Genomic DNA, 14,432 nt, shown 5'->3' on the forward strand with positions numbered 1-14,432 from the left:
GGGGCGGGGCTGCGGGCGGGCTGGGGAGCCGCTCGGCCGGCCGGGCTTTTCACCGCGCGGGGAGCGAACATTTCTCACGGAAGTTAGTTCCCCAGCGGAGGCTGAGGCCTGGGAAGAGGAAGCCTGGCCTGCTCTTCCCCCTCCCAGACCTTTGATTCAGACGTGGGTCAGAACCTCGGCTTCTCATGCCTACGTCAGTGCCTTTTTCGCTCACCAGCGGAGCGCGAGGGACGCCAAAGCGAGTCTGGCAAGGGATGGACTCCCGAGTGTGCCCACCTTGCAGTGTTACCGTGGGCGAGTCCTCCCTCCCAGTTCCCTCCTGTAAAATGGGCATGCAGGGTTGGGCAGGGAGGAAGTGGGGTGATGAATGCCACCCCAGTAAGAATTTCCTCAGAGGCTGCAGGGAGCCCAAACTCTCTGCCTGTGAGGCGGAGCCTATTTATTTCTAGTTGGCCGCCTTTTGTGTTTTTGGATTTGTTGTTCGCGTGCGATTCATAGCGACCCTGTGCGCAACAGCAGGTTTGCAGGGGCAGTAAATCGTAAAGGAGCTGGTGGATTTGAATTGCCACCTTTGGGTTGGCAGCGTAAGTCCCTACCACTAAACCACCAGAGCTCCCTACTGAAAGTCTTGGCAATTTCTGCAGTGACAATAAATCTGTGAGTCTGTATTTAAGAATTTGAAGATCGGTTCCACATTTTCTTCCCTTTCTATCCAGTCTGTCTGTTCTGTCTTTGTTTAGAATGTTTAGTGGTGGTAATCAGCAGGCACCATCTGTCTCTGGTTTCAAGGTAAAGAAGGCAGTGTTTTTTGGAGATAGCTTGTTTCTTTGGTGCTTTGCTTCATTGCACTTTACAGTGTTGCCTTTTTTAAAAAACACAAATTGAATAGCCTTTGCTCACTTCACATAACACATTTTGGTAACTCATGATATTTAAAACTTTTAATAATTGGGTTTTATTTTATTTTATTATTTTTTGTATGTGTACCATCAAAGCTAATCTGACAGGTACAGGAGGAGATTGCCCCTCCTTCTCCAGCAGAGCATCTGGTGGAGTCGAACCATATACCTCTGGGATTGCAGTGCAGCTTCTTGCCACGAGGCTACCAGAGCTCCCTTTAAAACTTTGAATAATGTTTTTGCGCGCTTGATAGTCTACCTGCCCACTGGAACCCAGTGCTGTTGGGCCAGTTCCACCTCATAGTGACTCTCCACCAGGGTTATAATGCTTTACAGGAGACTGCCAGGCTTTCTTCTTTGGAGCATTTGGTGGATTTGAATCACTAGAGAAGCAGGAGGTAGCTCTGGTGGTGTAGTGGTAAGGAATCATGCTGCCAACTCAAAGACATGCAGTTCGAAAACACCTGCTGTTCCACAGGAGAGAAATGGGGGGGTCCCCCCCCCCCCCCCAGTCTGTGAAAACTGACTGGAGGGTCAGCTATGAGTTAGTTCCAACTCGATGTTATGTAACAACAGAAGAGAAGCATGGCCCTTTGTTTAGCAGCAATCATGTAGTTTCTTTATTAGTTCTAGAAGCTTGTTAGTAGAGCTTTGTAATTTTTTTTATACAGACCAGACTACATCATCTGTGCATAGAGATAGTTTAACTCTTCCTTTCCAATTTTCATTCCTTTTATTTCTTTAGTTCTTGCTCTATTTCTTTAGCTAGGACGTCTAGTGACGAGAATGAGCATCCTTGTGGTGTTTTCATTTTCAAGAGAAAAGTCCTCAGATTTTCTCCGTGAAGTATAATGTCTGTAGGTTTTTCATGAATGTCCTTAATTATATTGAGGAACTTCTCTTTTATCCTTATCTCATGGAAAGTACTACTTTATAAATTGTGTGGTAAAACTCGTTTCAACTTGACCTGTAGGGGTCTTTCAGATGATCCTGTATCCCTTTACGGGTTTATTTTTCTCCTTTTGTTTTTTATAACACTTTTTACTGTTTTATACTATGTTTGTCTGCACTGTTTCTTGCCTTGGTCCAGAATCGGTCATTTCTCCAAGAAGCCTTAATGCCTTTTATTGATCTGTGATTCTTTTGAGTTCCTTCATTTGCTGTGAGCTTGGAGTCCACCTTTCTTCTCTTACTTGTGTAGTTGTCACAGCACCATTTTTGAAAAACGCTTCTGGGGGAGCTCTGATGGCCTGCTGGTAAAGAGCTGCACTCCCAATCTGAAGTCTTATGGTTTGAATCCACCAGCTTCTCTGAGGGAGAAAGAGGGACAGTTTCTTTCCATACCATTTACTATCTCTGAAAACCTGCTGGAGAATCAGCTCTGAGCTGGTTTTGACTCAGTAGCACAAGCACATAACAACAATAACAACAACATTGTTTTCCCATTCACTGGTCTTTGCACCCTTGTTAAAAATCAATCGATCATAGCCAGTAGGAAAAATTGCATTCTATAATAGAGTTGGAACTTGAAGACGTTGTGTAGAATGAAATAGGACGATCACAAAAGGCCAAATAATGTATTAACTCATGTATGTTAAAAAAAACCCACCACTGTCTGCCTACTCCTGTTGGCTTGATTCTGACTCATAGTGACCCTGTAGGACCAAGTAGAAATGGTCCATAGGGTTTCAAAGGTTGTAAATCTTTATGGGAGAAGAATGCCTTATCTTTTTCCTGTGGAGAGGTGAGTGCTTAGCAAATGCATAGAGAACATCGTTAATTAGTGGTCAGGGAAAACGGGAGGGAGGGTGGAAGCAGCTTTAACAGTAATAAAAATACTCCGTTGTTTAAAGCTTTTGGATTCCATAGCTGACTATTGTAATTGCTGTCCATAAGTTATGTAAAAAAAGTTGTAATTGCTATCATTAAATTGTTCTCTTGTGTAAAATGTTGAATTGGCAAAAGTGTGATAGCATTATTTACTTGAAAAAAAGGGTAACTAACTAAGGCTACGCATCGCATCGAGGACTCTACTTCATAGGGTCGCTATGAGTCGCCTGTGACTCAACACACTTAACAACAACTAAGGCTACTTAAAACTCATTACCCTTGAATTGGAGCCGACTCATAGCTCACCCTCCAGCAAGTTTTTGGAGGTTATAAATCATGTGGGAAGAGACTGACCATCTTCCTCCCTTGGACCAGGAGAGAAAGCTAAAACCACATTTAGCAGCACAGCTCCCTGTGAACTCTGCCACCAGAGCTCAAGAGGTGCTTATGTATAATGAAATACTTCATGAAAACTGTTTGGTTTCTAAGGAGAGTTAAAGACATGGTTTCATGGGACAGCCAGTTAATTGTCTTAATAACGTATTTAGTGCATCTTCTAGTTTGTTACATACTACTCAGTCTTAAAACTTATAAAGTGGCCATTCAGTGTGTGGCAGTTGGTCTCTAGTCGCTCAACTTATGAGAGGAAGTGTTGCCTGGAGTGAGTGAGTTGTGCTGCCAACCCATAACCAGTCATAGTCTGACTGTCTCAGGTAGTTTGAATGCACCAGCAACTACTCCACAGGAGAAAGATAGGTATTCTCCTTTCATTGCAGTTGTTGGAAACATAATTCTTTGAGTTGGAACCAACTTGAGGGCAACGAGTGAATGAGAACCAGAGGAATAAAGAAAGTCAGGAACAGGAGGAGGCTATGCAATCCATGGCTAATTGCCTCAACAATTGCTGCTTTTGCCAAGAAAGCAAAACTACATAGTGCGCTGGTACATGACCGCCATTGTTGAACATTTTTATCAAAAATTCCATAGGAAAATCCTAATCAAAAGGAAGAAATGCAGAACATGATTTGAAATTCTTGTGGACTCCAGATTTCTTGCAGTCATGAAGGTTGGATGAATGAGTTCTGTTAAGCTATTGCCCTAAGATAATATTTAAACCTAAATAAAAAAATATCCCTGTTGTTTCTGTAAAATGAGTTAGTATTATTTGCAGTCTCTGTCAGTGCACTTTGTTGAGTTGCTTCTTTTTCACTAATCCTCTACTTTTCCAAGCACGATATCCTCTTCCTCCTGATAGCATGTCTCAAGTTCATGAGCTGAAGATTCTTCATCCTCACTTCTAAGGAACGTTCTGGCTGTACTTTTTCCAAGACAGATTTATTTGTTCTTCTAGCAGTCCATGGTATTTTTACTTGTTCAGATTTTCTCTCTCTCCTTGAGTCAGTTGTGATCATTGTGTATTTCCAAGAAGGTGTCTGTTTTGTAGACATTAATTAATTTATTGTTGTTGTTGTTATGTGCCATCGAGTCACCTGCGACTCATAGCGACCCTATGTACAACAGCCCTAAACTCCGCTCTGTCCTGTGCCAATCGCACTGTCTCTGACACTCCCATTCCAATTATCCCAGTCACTGAATCAGTCCACCTCATAGAGGGCCTTCCTCTCCTGCGCTGTCCCTCCACCCTCCCAAGCATGATGTCCCTCTCCAAGGACCGGTCTCTCCTCACAACATGTCCAAAGTATGTTAGACGGAGCCTCAGAATCCTTGCCTCCAAGGAGCCACCCGGTTTAACCCTTTCCAGGACAAATCTGTTTGTTTTCCTAGCAGTCCATGGTATTCTCAATACTCTTCTCCAGCACCACAGCTCAAAGGCATCAATTCTCCTTCTATCCTCCCTGGTTCATAACATTGTCTGATAATCCCTTCCCCCCCTTGTGAGGTCAGTAGAAGGAACCTTGGTGGCACAGTTGTGAAGCACTTAGCTGCTAAAGGAAAGGCTGTTGGTTTGAATCCACCAGCTGCTCTGTGGTTGGAAGATGCAGTGTCCTGCTTCTGTAAAGATTTATATTCTTGTAAACTTTATGAGTCATTTGTGCTTTGTCCTATAGAGGCAGTATGAGTTGGAATTCAGTTCTGCGGCAACAGGTTTGGTTTGCTTTACGATCAGTAGTAAAGTCACCCTTTTCATTTCTGACTTTAGTAATTTTTTAAAATTATTATTGTTATTTTTTTGTGCATGTACTGTCAAATCAGATCTGAACTGGTACAGGAGGAGATTGTCCCCCCTTCTCCAGCAGAGCATCTGTTGGATTTGAACTGTGCACATCTGGGAGTGCAGTGCAGCTTCTTGCCACTAGGCCACCGGAGCTCCCTGACTTTAGTAATTTTTGTCTTGACCAGTTTAAAGTTTTACTGGTCTTATTGGTTATGTATGTGTATTGGAGTGTCTCCACCTGGGTGGAAACTCTATGAAGACAGGGACTAGAAGAGGGATAGACACATACTAGGTGTTCCTGGTGTTTAGAGATGGGCCTTAGAGGGACACCTGTAACATTTTTTCCCATGTTTAGTCGTAAATGATGTGTGCTTTCCTCCAGATTGTCGTAAGGACATGATGTTTCCCCAGTATATAGAAAACCCTTCCCTTAGAGGGCTGGAAAAATTGCAGTAGTGTTAAGTCAGCCACAGCAATCAGAAAACCCAGTTCTTTTCTGACTCACATGGGAGCTTAATGAAGGCTTATGGCCTCTCGGCGCTTTGTCCTCCTCAACCTTAAATGAAGTAGTTGGATGAGGCATGTGCTCTTGCTTTCAAAGCGAGAAACAGAAGTGTAATCTTGGCCATTTATCAAATATTTATGAGTCAGACCCTGAGGCGAACTCATCATAGACACAGGTCCCTGTTCTTGAGGAGCTTGTAATCAGTGTTTCAGATGGGTTCCTTCTGGTTCAGTCATGGTCAGTGGGGTGAAACTGGCATGGCTCTGAATTTATAAAATGTGGATGTACTGGAATGGGGGAAAATTACAAGTCAACGCCCTGTTAGAAACTTGGTCTCTTTCTTGGAACACAAGGGCAGAGTGTATTTTGCTGAACAACCAAATCACTTGAACAACAGAGGCAGCTAGAGCGGTGCCCTGCTCGAAGATGGTGACTGACTGCATCTCCACATTCCTGTCATCCAGTCTCCTGGATCATGCTCCTGAAAGGGCTCACGTTGCTTCTTCAAGTATCATGTCAGAGCCTCCGCCCGTTATTTTTCCTATTCAAGTTATTGTCTGCTATACCAACCAGCATTTTACAAGTTCAGGTCTTTTGGAATATGACTGAACCAGTTTAAACTAGGTCCGAGTTCTGTTTACAGTGCATCAAGTGACAGACAGCAGAGTCAGTCCAGTGTAGTGTTTTTCAAACAATAAGGTAAACATTTAAATTTTGACCCAAAAGATACATATGTGGATTTAAATGGATATAATTGAAAAACAGAAAATCAGGACTGATCTTTACTAATATGGCACACTCACTCTGATGTTTTCTGTTATAATTTTGTTGTTAGTTGCCGTCGAGTCACTTGTGACTCATAGTGACCCTATATACAACAGCTCTGAACCCTGCTCTATCCTGTGCCAACCTTACTGTCTCTGACACACCTACCCCTATTACCCTAGCCATTGACTGAAGTCAGTCTATCTCATCCACGGTCTTCCTCTCTTGTGCTGTCCTTCCACCCTCCCAGACATGTTGTCCCTCTCCAAGGACTGTTCCCTCCTTGTAACATGCCCAAAGTATGTCAGACAGAGTTTCAGAATCCTTGCATCCAAAGAGCAGCCTGGTTTCACCCTCTCTAGGACGAACCTATTTGTTCTCCTAGCAATCCATGGTATATTCAGTACTCTTCTCCAGCACCACAACTCAAAGGCATCAATTCTTCTATCATCCCTAGTCATTGTCCAGTTTTCTGACACATGGCAAGTAACTGAGAAGACTATGGACTGGATCAGGCACACTTTACTCTCCAGACCTACATCATTGCTCTTCAGTACTTTGGAGATGTCCCTGACTGCAGACTTTCCCAGTGCAATTAGTCTTTTGATTTCCTGGCTGCTGGTAATTGCTGCTGATTGTGGAACCAAGCAAACTGTAGCTGTTAACAATCTCAATCTCTTCACCATCTATCATGATGCTGCCCATTGGTCGGTTGGTCCAGTGGTAAAAGTCTTTGTTTTCTTGATGTTGAGCTTCAATCTGTATTGAAGGCTGCAGTCCTTTAGTTAATGAAATAAAAATGTTGGTTAATGGTTGGGCCTTCCTAAAGATGAAATCTTTATGTACATCAAAAGACATCTCCAAAAAGCATGAAAAGAAACCTACATACTGGGAAAAAATATTTGACAATGACCCATCTGACAAGGGATTCATGTCTAAAACTTAACAGAAAATGCAAACACCTCAACAAGAAAAAGAAAACGGCCCAGCTACACAAGGGGAAGCAGATATAATGGACATTTCATCAAAGACATTCCGATAGGCAGCAAGCGTGAAGAAATGCTTGAGATGATTAGCTATTAGAGAGATACAAATCTAAACAGTGGTGAGATACCATCTCACTTCTGATGACAGTAGTAAAGTTCTGCCCAGCAAATACTGGCAAGGGTGTGGGGCGATTGGAACTCTCATGCACTGCTGGTGGGGATGTAAAATGATACCATCACTATGTACAGCAGTAAAGTGCTGCTTTAGAAAGTTGGGAATAAAAATAACCAATTGATCCAGCAATCCCACTCTGAGGTATGTATCCCAAAGAAAGATGAGCTGCCATGTGATCAGATATATGCGTATTCATGTTCACTGCAGCATCATTTACAATGGTAAAGAGTTGGGACAACCCAAATGTCCATCATTGGATAAATAAATAAAAAACTGGTCCATTCACACAGTGCAATATTAGGCATCACTGAAGTGATAAAGAATTCATGAAATATTGCACAACATGGGTGAATCTAGAACAAATCATACTAAATGAAGCTAGTCACAAAAAAGGCAATTATTATATACAATTAAACTCAAAACTCATTGCTGTCAAATTGGATCCGACTCATAACTGACCCTCTAGTGGTCCCTCAATCCCTCGGAGGCTGTAAAGTGAATGGGAGGAGATTGCTTATTCTATCTCTGAGCTACTGGTAGAGTTGAACCCTCAGAGGGGTTTAGCAGAGCAATTAACAATCAAACAGTGGGTAGCCACATGATGCTGCCGTGTTGAAGGACATAAATATATTTCCATCACTATAGAAAGTTCTGTTGGATGAGCTTCATTCAGCCCTAATGAAAGAATTCTATAATAGGAGATGTGGCAGTAGATGTGGGTGAAGTTTTCTTTTGGAATTTATTCATTGCTTTGTTGTTGTTGTTATGTTCCGTTGAGTCACCTATGACTCAGTGACCGTATGTACAATAGCCCTAAACCCTGCTCTATCCTGTGCCAACCTCACTGTCTCTGACACACCCACCCTGATTACCCCAGTCACTGAATCAGTCCACCTCATAGAGAGCCTTCCTCTCCTACACTGTCCCTCCACTCTCCCAGACATGATGATCCTCTCCAAGGACTGGTCCCTCCTTGCTACATGTCCAAAGTATGTCTGACAAGCTTCAGAATCCTTGCCTCCAAGGAGTAGCTTAGTGTAACCCTCTCTAGTAATGAACCTGTTTGTTTTCTTAGCAGTCCATGGTATATTCAATACTCTTCTGCAACACCACAGCTCAAAGGCATCAATTCTCCTTCTGTCATCCTAGTTATTGTCCAGCTATCTGAAGCATAGCAAGTGATTGCAAAGACCATGGCCTGTATCAGGTGCACCTTAGTCTCCAGAGTGACACCATTGCTCTTCAATACTTAGGAGAGGCTCCTCACAGAAGACTTTCCCATTGCAATGCAGCTTTTAATTTCCTGGCTGCTGGTGCCAAGAGTGTTGACTGTGGAGCCAAACAAACTAAAACTGTTAACAATCTTAACTCTCTTAACCACCCATCCTGATGCTGCCAATTGGCCCAGTGGTAAGAATTGTTTTCTTGATACTGAGCCTCAATCCATATTAAGGCTGCAATCCTTGACCTTTTGCAGCAAGTGCTTCAGGCCCTCCTCAGTTTTAGCAAGCAGGGTTGTGTCATCTGTATAACACAGATTATTGATGAATCGTCCTCCAATCCTGATGCCATACTTCTCCTCATACAGCCCAGCCTCCTGGATAATCTGTTCTGCATATAGGTTGAAGAGGTATAGAGATAGAACACATTCCTGGTGTACACCCTTCCAAATTTTGAACCATGCTGTGTTTCCTTTCTCTGTTCTGACGACTGCCTCCTTGTCCAAATACAGGTTTTGTATTACCATGATCACGTGTTCTGGGATTCATTGTTTTAGTAATGGTAAAAAGAAAGAAAAAATTATGACTTCTTCAGCATGTTTTCCTCATCCTTAGGCAGATAAAATCATAGTTTATAATGTGTGTGCAATAGTTTGCATTTTTTTAATTAATATTGATTTGGAAAGACTTTCTACTGATCTCATATGTTTGCCATTTTAGCAAAGGGGAATAAATATGCCATATAGCACCATCATTGAGTTAACAGTCCTTATCGTCGTGGAGTGGCTTCCTGTTTTTCAGTGTTATGAATAGTACTGCCTTGAGCTCCTCGATGTTGAGTTGTGGTGGGGCTTTTTTTTTATTCACTCGGAACCTTTTTCTTTTGAATTGTTTCCTTATTGTAAATTCTAGGAAGTGATTTATTCACTCAAAGGATACAATCACTTATATTTCTCTTGCTATAGATTGCATAATTGCCGTTCAAAAAATAGCCTGAATGCATGATACCTTTCAATAGATATAAATTGTGGTTACTTAGCTCATGAGAAAATGAAGTCACCAAGAGGTTGAGGGCTTAGCCCAAAGTGTAGCTGATAGAGGCAGGGCTTGTGCCCATGTAACAGGGCCCCAGCTCTCTAGTGCATTCTTTGAAATGCTTATTATATTGTTGTTATTAGGAATACTAATACATTTAGTATTGATAAGCCTGAAAGGCATGTTATAGTCTTTAGCATAAAATTTGTGGCCAGGTGCATTTTTTAAAATACATACTTTATGAATGCAACTGCAGAGAAACGAGTCTTCATAAATGCTGGCATTCATGTGGGGGTGCCCATTGACACTTCTTACAGCCACCCTGGAATTCACTTCACGGCCAGTTTATGAGCCACTCCACACAATCTGGCTGGTATCTGAATGTCATTCCTTGTATATGACCAAAAATAGTATTCCTGAGCTTGATGTCCCACCTGATTCACCACACTTGGAGCCAGATAACGTTGGGTTCTTTCCAGAAGCCAAATCCCTTCCCTAATGGATGAAGATTTGCCAGCTCTGAAGATTTTTTTTAAGTATTAGAAGGTGAGGAAGCTCACACTTTCCCAAGGAAGACAGAACTGATGTGCAGTGTGGCCACCTGGTTGGCACAGGCACATGGCCTTCTAGAATGACCAAGTCATAAGGGAAACAATCCTTTTCTGTGTGTATTCCACCATTATTTACTTAAAAGACAATTTTTATCATCCTTCAGTCACTCCTCCGTGTTGGGAAAATACCACAAAGAAATGAAGCAGCAGAGCCAAGGTGGAGGAAAAAGTCTTAAGGACAAGCCCTGCCCATGAAGGCCGTCCCCAAGAAATAGACTGTGGGCCACAGGGCATTTTACATTTTAGTTGCTACATAAAAAAAGTGAAAAGAAACAAGTAAAATTAATTTTACTAATGTGTTTTATTTGACACCATATATTACTTCAATCTGTAATCATGACAGAAAATATAATTAGGGAGATACCTTACTCTGAGTACTGTGCAAGAGTGGACATGTGGGTAACTTACCAGTCCCAGTCCTCTCAGTTCAGATGAGCTGTATTTTGGGCCCTCAGCAGACACTTGTGTGGCTCATGGCCACCACCTTGGGGAGTACAGATTTGGTAGAAAATTGGATTTAGCACAGACCTCTGAAATCAAATCACAGAAGGCTTTGGAGTTGAATGAGTCTGATTCCAGAGGACATTGTGCCTCTCTTGGAGTGAGGTTGTGATGGCCCTGGGTCTGTTCACTTATTCATTCATTATAGGGGAGGAGGGGGCAGGCAGACAGACTAGCAGAGGAGATACAGTTGAATTTGGCCTTGGAAGTAGAGTGAGAGGCTTGCCGTGCAGAGTAGGAATGGAAATACTTGGCAGAGGATGCGACCTGAGCAGAGGTCCATTGCATATGCGAACCAGAGCCAGTTTTGTGTTTTGTATTTTGGGTGTGTTTTTTTTTTAAGTTTTGCCAAGGTGTTAGGTGGCATAGGCTATAGGGTGTTGCACTGCTAATACACTCGACTCTACAGGAAGTTCAAATCTACCAGCAGCTCTTTGGGAGAAAGATGGACAGTCTCCTCCTACATGATTTACAGTCTCAGAAACCCACTGGAGGGTCAGCTGTGAGTTGGTTCCAATTCAGCAGCCGTGAGAGAGATTGGCATTGGGGAACTCTTGTGAAAGGAGTGACTGAAGAGGTGGGGTGAAGGTGGACCTTCAGCCTCTGGCCACTGTCACTCTGCCTGTCCTTACCGCCAACATTGCTTATCTGGGTGACTGGCAGAAATATGCAGTTCTTTTGTCCTGTTTATTCCTGCCCAGCATCCCTTTGAAAAATCAGTCAGATCATGTCACTGTATGCTCAGAACCCTTTGGTGATTTTACAGTTCACTTATATCAGAAATGTCAGGGTCCCCTAAGGGCCAGTCCTGTCCCTTTACCTCTGGTCTTCCCTCCTTCCACAGTCCTCCTGGTCCCTCTTATCTGGCCATGCTGGTCTCACTCCTCTGCCTTGAGCCTTAGAGGTTTTTTCTGTCTGTTGGAATATGCTTTCATCAGGTAGTGACATGATTCATTCTCACATTGTACTTCTGCCACTTCAGGCCATCCTCTAAATAATGCCCTTGTTTGAAGTTTTTAAAAAATGATTCTTAGCACTTGGCATGTCAAAACCAAAACTCCTGCTGCTATATAGTTAGTACCAACAGATGGTGACTCTCTTGTCAGGTCTCTGAGGCTGTAAATCTTAATAGGAGTGGACTGTCTCATCCTCTTCCACAGAGCAGCTGGTGGATTTGAACCACTGACCTTTAGTTAGCACCCTAACACATAATTCACTATACCAACAGGGCTTCTGGCATATAGTTTCTAATTTTTTACCCCCATTATCTGCTTCTCTTATAAGACTAGTAGCGTGCTCTTACCATACCAGGGCACAGTGTTCACTAAATATTGAATGAGTGAGTGAATGGATGGATAAATGAATGAATGAATGGATAAATGAATGAATGAAATACCTGAAACATGGCAGGATGCACAACTGCATCCTGATTTGAGATTTTTATTGATGTATTTATCTTTGCATTCATTTACTTATTTACCCAAATTTTATAATGGAATATTTCAGTACTAAAATAATGTAGGAAGAATGAGATGGAGACCACCCATATATCCTCCACTTAGATTCAGAACTAGTTAAGATTTTGCCACAGCTGCTTTAAGTAGTCTTCTAGCATTTGGTCGTGGATGCCTAACCATCTTCAAGTCAATTGTAGAAACAAGACACTTAATATGAAAGCAAACATTACAGTCCCTATTCTTCCCACCCACCTCTTCTTTCCAAATAAAAACTCTCCCTACTGGGGAGGAAATGGAAAAAAAAAAGTATACTATACAGTTACCCCCTGGTCAAGGAGTTGTGCTACCAACCCATAGGAAGTCAGTTGAAACCCGCCAGCTCTTTTGTGGTTACACAGTTACAAGGGAGCTGTAGGGGCTTGTGCTGCAGACAGAAAGGCAGGACTCATCTGGTAGCTCAGATTCACCAGTGGCTTCACTAGAGAAAGATGGACAGCCTCCTGCTGTGTGATTTACAGCCTCTGAAAATCTGCTGGAGGGTCAGCTATGAGTGTTCCAACTGACTAAAATGAGTTGAGTTGCTGAGTTAATACACTTACAGTAATCACACAGCCTGGCACTGGCTGAACTGTAGACACACAGACCTTGGAATGTAATTAAGAGTCCAGAAAAGAATCCACACATCTGTGGTCAACTGATTTTTGACAGAGGTGCTAAGTCCATTTATGGAGAAAGCATAACACTTGCCTTTGCGTTTAGGGGCTGGAGCTGAAGAGTGGCGAGTCAGGAGACCTCAGGCAGTGGGCAGCTTGGGCCATGGCCTCCGACCTGGACTTCTCCCCTCCTGAGGTGCCCGAGCCCACGTTCCTGGAGAACCTGCTGCGGTACGGACTCTTTCTGGGGGCCATCTTCCAGCTCATCTGCGTGCTGGCCATCATCGTACCCATCCCCAAGTCCTTGGAGGCGGTGAGTTCTTCCTTCCCTGTGGGCTTCGGCTCCCTGGGTACCAGTCGGGGTTCATGGTGCTGATAGTAGATAACACAGGGACTCTGTTGAGCGTTATTGATCTGTTGTTAAGTGCTGTCCAGCTGGCTCTGACTCCTTCCTCAAATTCTCAGCTGGTGTCATTTTACCCCAAAAGTGATTGTATATCTGTTGAGTAAATTTTTGTTTAGTGCCTACTTGATGTCTGACTCTACTGAAAAATGTGGATCTGTCCTCAAGACCTTCACTTCCTTTGGGGCAGGCAGATATTAAACAAATACATGTGCTTGTGCAGGGATATAGAATAAAGAGGAAGGCCTGAACTCATCCTGCACCACAGGCTGGCTGTTCTCCTAAGGGGACTGCGCTGAAATAAGGGATATAAAGACTTTTGCTGCTGAAATGGTTAGGTGGTAAGGACAAAACAAGCTAGCAGTGAGAAGAGCATGTCCAGGGAACCTGGGGCGTAAAGGAACAGACTTGTTCAAAGAACTGAATAAAGTTGAGTGGCAGGGCAAGAGGAGAAGGAGGGGACATGGTGAGAGGTGTTGGCAGGGCCCAGGAGGGTTTTGAGTAAGAGAACAACATAATCTGATAAAATTTTTATTCTTTTGATTCTTAAGTCTATTTTATTTTCTTAGCTATACTTCCTCCCCTCACTCCCACTTTTCTCATGACATCGAGTGGTTGGAGAAAGCAGATCATTTGTCCTCTGCAATGTTGACAACCAGGATTAGGCTGATTGGTTCCTTATGGTGTCAATCAGCATGTTTCTCTGTTCCCTGTATTTCTTAGTAACTGAACTTAGATCCCAGAGGCTTGATGCACTTTGGATCCAATTGTTTGATGAGAATTATTCTTAGAGAGTGCTGTATAGTTCCTAGTGTATGTCACCTCCAGTAATGACTTGTAACAGCATGTCTACCAGGGAAGCTCTTTAAACACTTGGTGGTCAGGGGGCCTGTTTATGTAGACATGCTCTGCTTAGCATGTACCAGAATTCCAGACTTCCAGAAGGAAAGCAGATGTTCCACATAAAGCCTGTTTTTGGCACAATTTGGGCACAGCAAGTCACCTTATCAGTTCTGGAAATGGTGGGAATTCTACCTAAGTCCAAGTTTCCAGATGCCAGTCGAGGGCCAGCTTGCAAGAGGGCTTTTTTTTTTAATGCTCCTTTTTTTTCCCAAGTCATTTTTTTATTTATTTAAATTTAATATTGTTGTTGTTGTTATGTGCCGTCGAGTCGCCTGCGACTCATAGCGACCCTATGTACAACAGCCCTAAACTC

General features: G+C 42.9%; 1 protein-coding gene across 1 annotated transcript in view; it reads left to right on the forward strand.

Annotated features, from left to right (window-relative positions):
* The first annotated feature begins 12,976 nt into the window (after positions 1–12,976).
* Positions 12,977–14,432, forward strand: part of MANBAL (mannosidase, beta A, lysosomal-like) — a 14,060-nt gene continuing 12,604 nt past the window's right edge. The window contains exon 1 of the mRNA XM_006881510.1: positions 12,977–13,126. Coding sequence (XP_006881572.1) covers positions 12,977–13,126 — 150 coding nt within the window. The remainder of the gene's footprint in view (positions 13,127–14,432) is intronic.

The sequence above is a fragment of the Elephantulus edwardii genome, unplaced genomic scaffold (assembly GCF_000299155.1).
Source record: "Elephantulus edwardii isolate Elephantulus edwardi_28Jun2011 unplaced genomic scaffold, EleEdw1.0 scaffold00015, whole genome shotgun sequence".
Classification (NCBI taxonomy): domain Eukaryota; kingdom Metazoa; phylum Chordata; class Mammalia; order Macroscelidea; family Macroscelididae; genus Elephantulus; species Elephantulus edwardii.